This window comes from Palaemon carinicauda, chromosome 19 (genome assembly GCF_036898095.1).
Source record: "Palaemon carinicauda isolate YSFRI2023 chromosome 19, ASM3689809v2, whole genome shotgun sequence".
Lineage (NCBI taxonomy): Eukaryota > Metazoa > Arthropoda > Malacostraca > Decapoda > Palaemonidae > Palaemon > Palaemon carinicauda.
The window spans coordinates 81,733,789-81,734,610 of NC_090743.1; the positions used below are offsets into that span (position 1 = coordinate 81,733,789).

General features: G+C 33.2%; 1 protein-coding gene across 1 annotated transcript in view; it reads left to right on the top strand.

Annotated features, from left to right (window-relative positions):
• The window catches only part of LOC137659098 (uncharacterized), a 795-nt gene extending 213 nt beyond the window's left edge, over nt 1-582 (top strand). The window contains exon 1 of the mRNA XM_068394179.1: nt 1-582. This exon is cut by the window's left edge and continues 213 nt beyond it. Coding sequence (XP_068250280.1) covers nt 1-582 — 582 coding nt within the window.
• The last annotated feature ends 240 nt before the right edge of the window (nt 583-822 follow it).

Genomic DNA, 822 nt, shown 5'->3' on the forward strand with positions numbered 1-822 from the left:
TTAGCTTTAGGTTTACAACAGTTGGCAGCGCTCGCATTTCTACGACCTGATGACATCCATGATGCATATCTATGTCTTGCAAATAACATCCCAGATGAAGCAGAACCGGTTTATAATTATTTCGGGGAAACGTATGTGCTAGGTAGGCGCATAATTTCACGAAGGGGAAGGCCAAGACAAAACCAATTACGTCACCCTCCACGATTTCATCCAACTTTTTGGAGCATCCATCATTTGCAAGAACTCAATCTCCCAAGAACGAATAATGGAGTAGAGGCTTGGCACAGGAGATTTGAAACCGTCGTTGAGCGTTACCATTTGGGTGTGTACTCAATGATCCGGGAATTTGTCAAAGAAGACCATCGAACAGACCAAGAAATACAACGTTTAACATCGGGCATTAATCCGTCTAAGAAAGAAAAAGAAGAAATCCAAAGAGAAAAAAGGCTGACAACAGTTTTAAGTAGAGAGGGGGAAATCAGTTTGAGTGATTACATAAGGGGTATTGCACACAATTTACTTTTAGGTGCAAGTAATAGGCTTAACAACTTAGACGAAGACATTAGTGAAGGTGAACAATAAAAATTTTGGCCTTTTTGCTTTATTTTACGAGAAATACAATTTTTTTTAAAGAATTTTTATGTTTACATATGTATTTCACCGTTCAATAAAATTTCAATTATTTTTTTTAATTAACAAATATTTTTAATTTTCAAAGTACTATTATATATTTCAATGTTTTTTTATAATTATATATTTTTATATTTGTGTATTTATTTTTATTGTATGTTTTACAAAAGATAAATATCCTAATTACTGAAT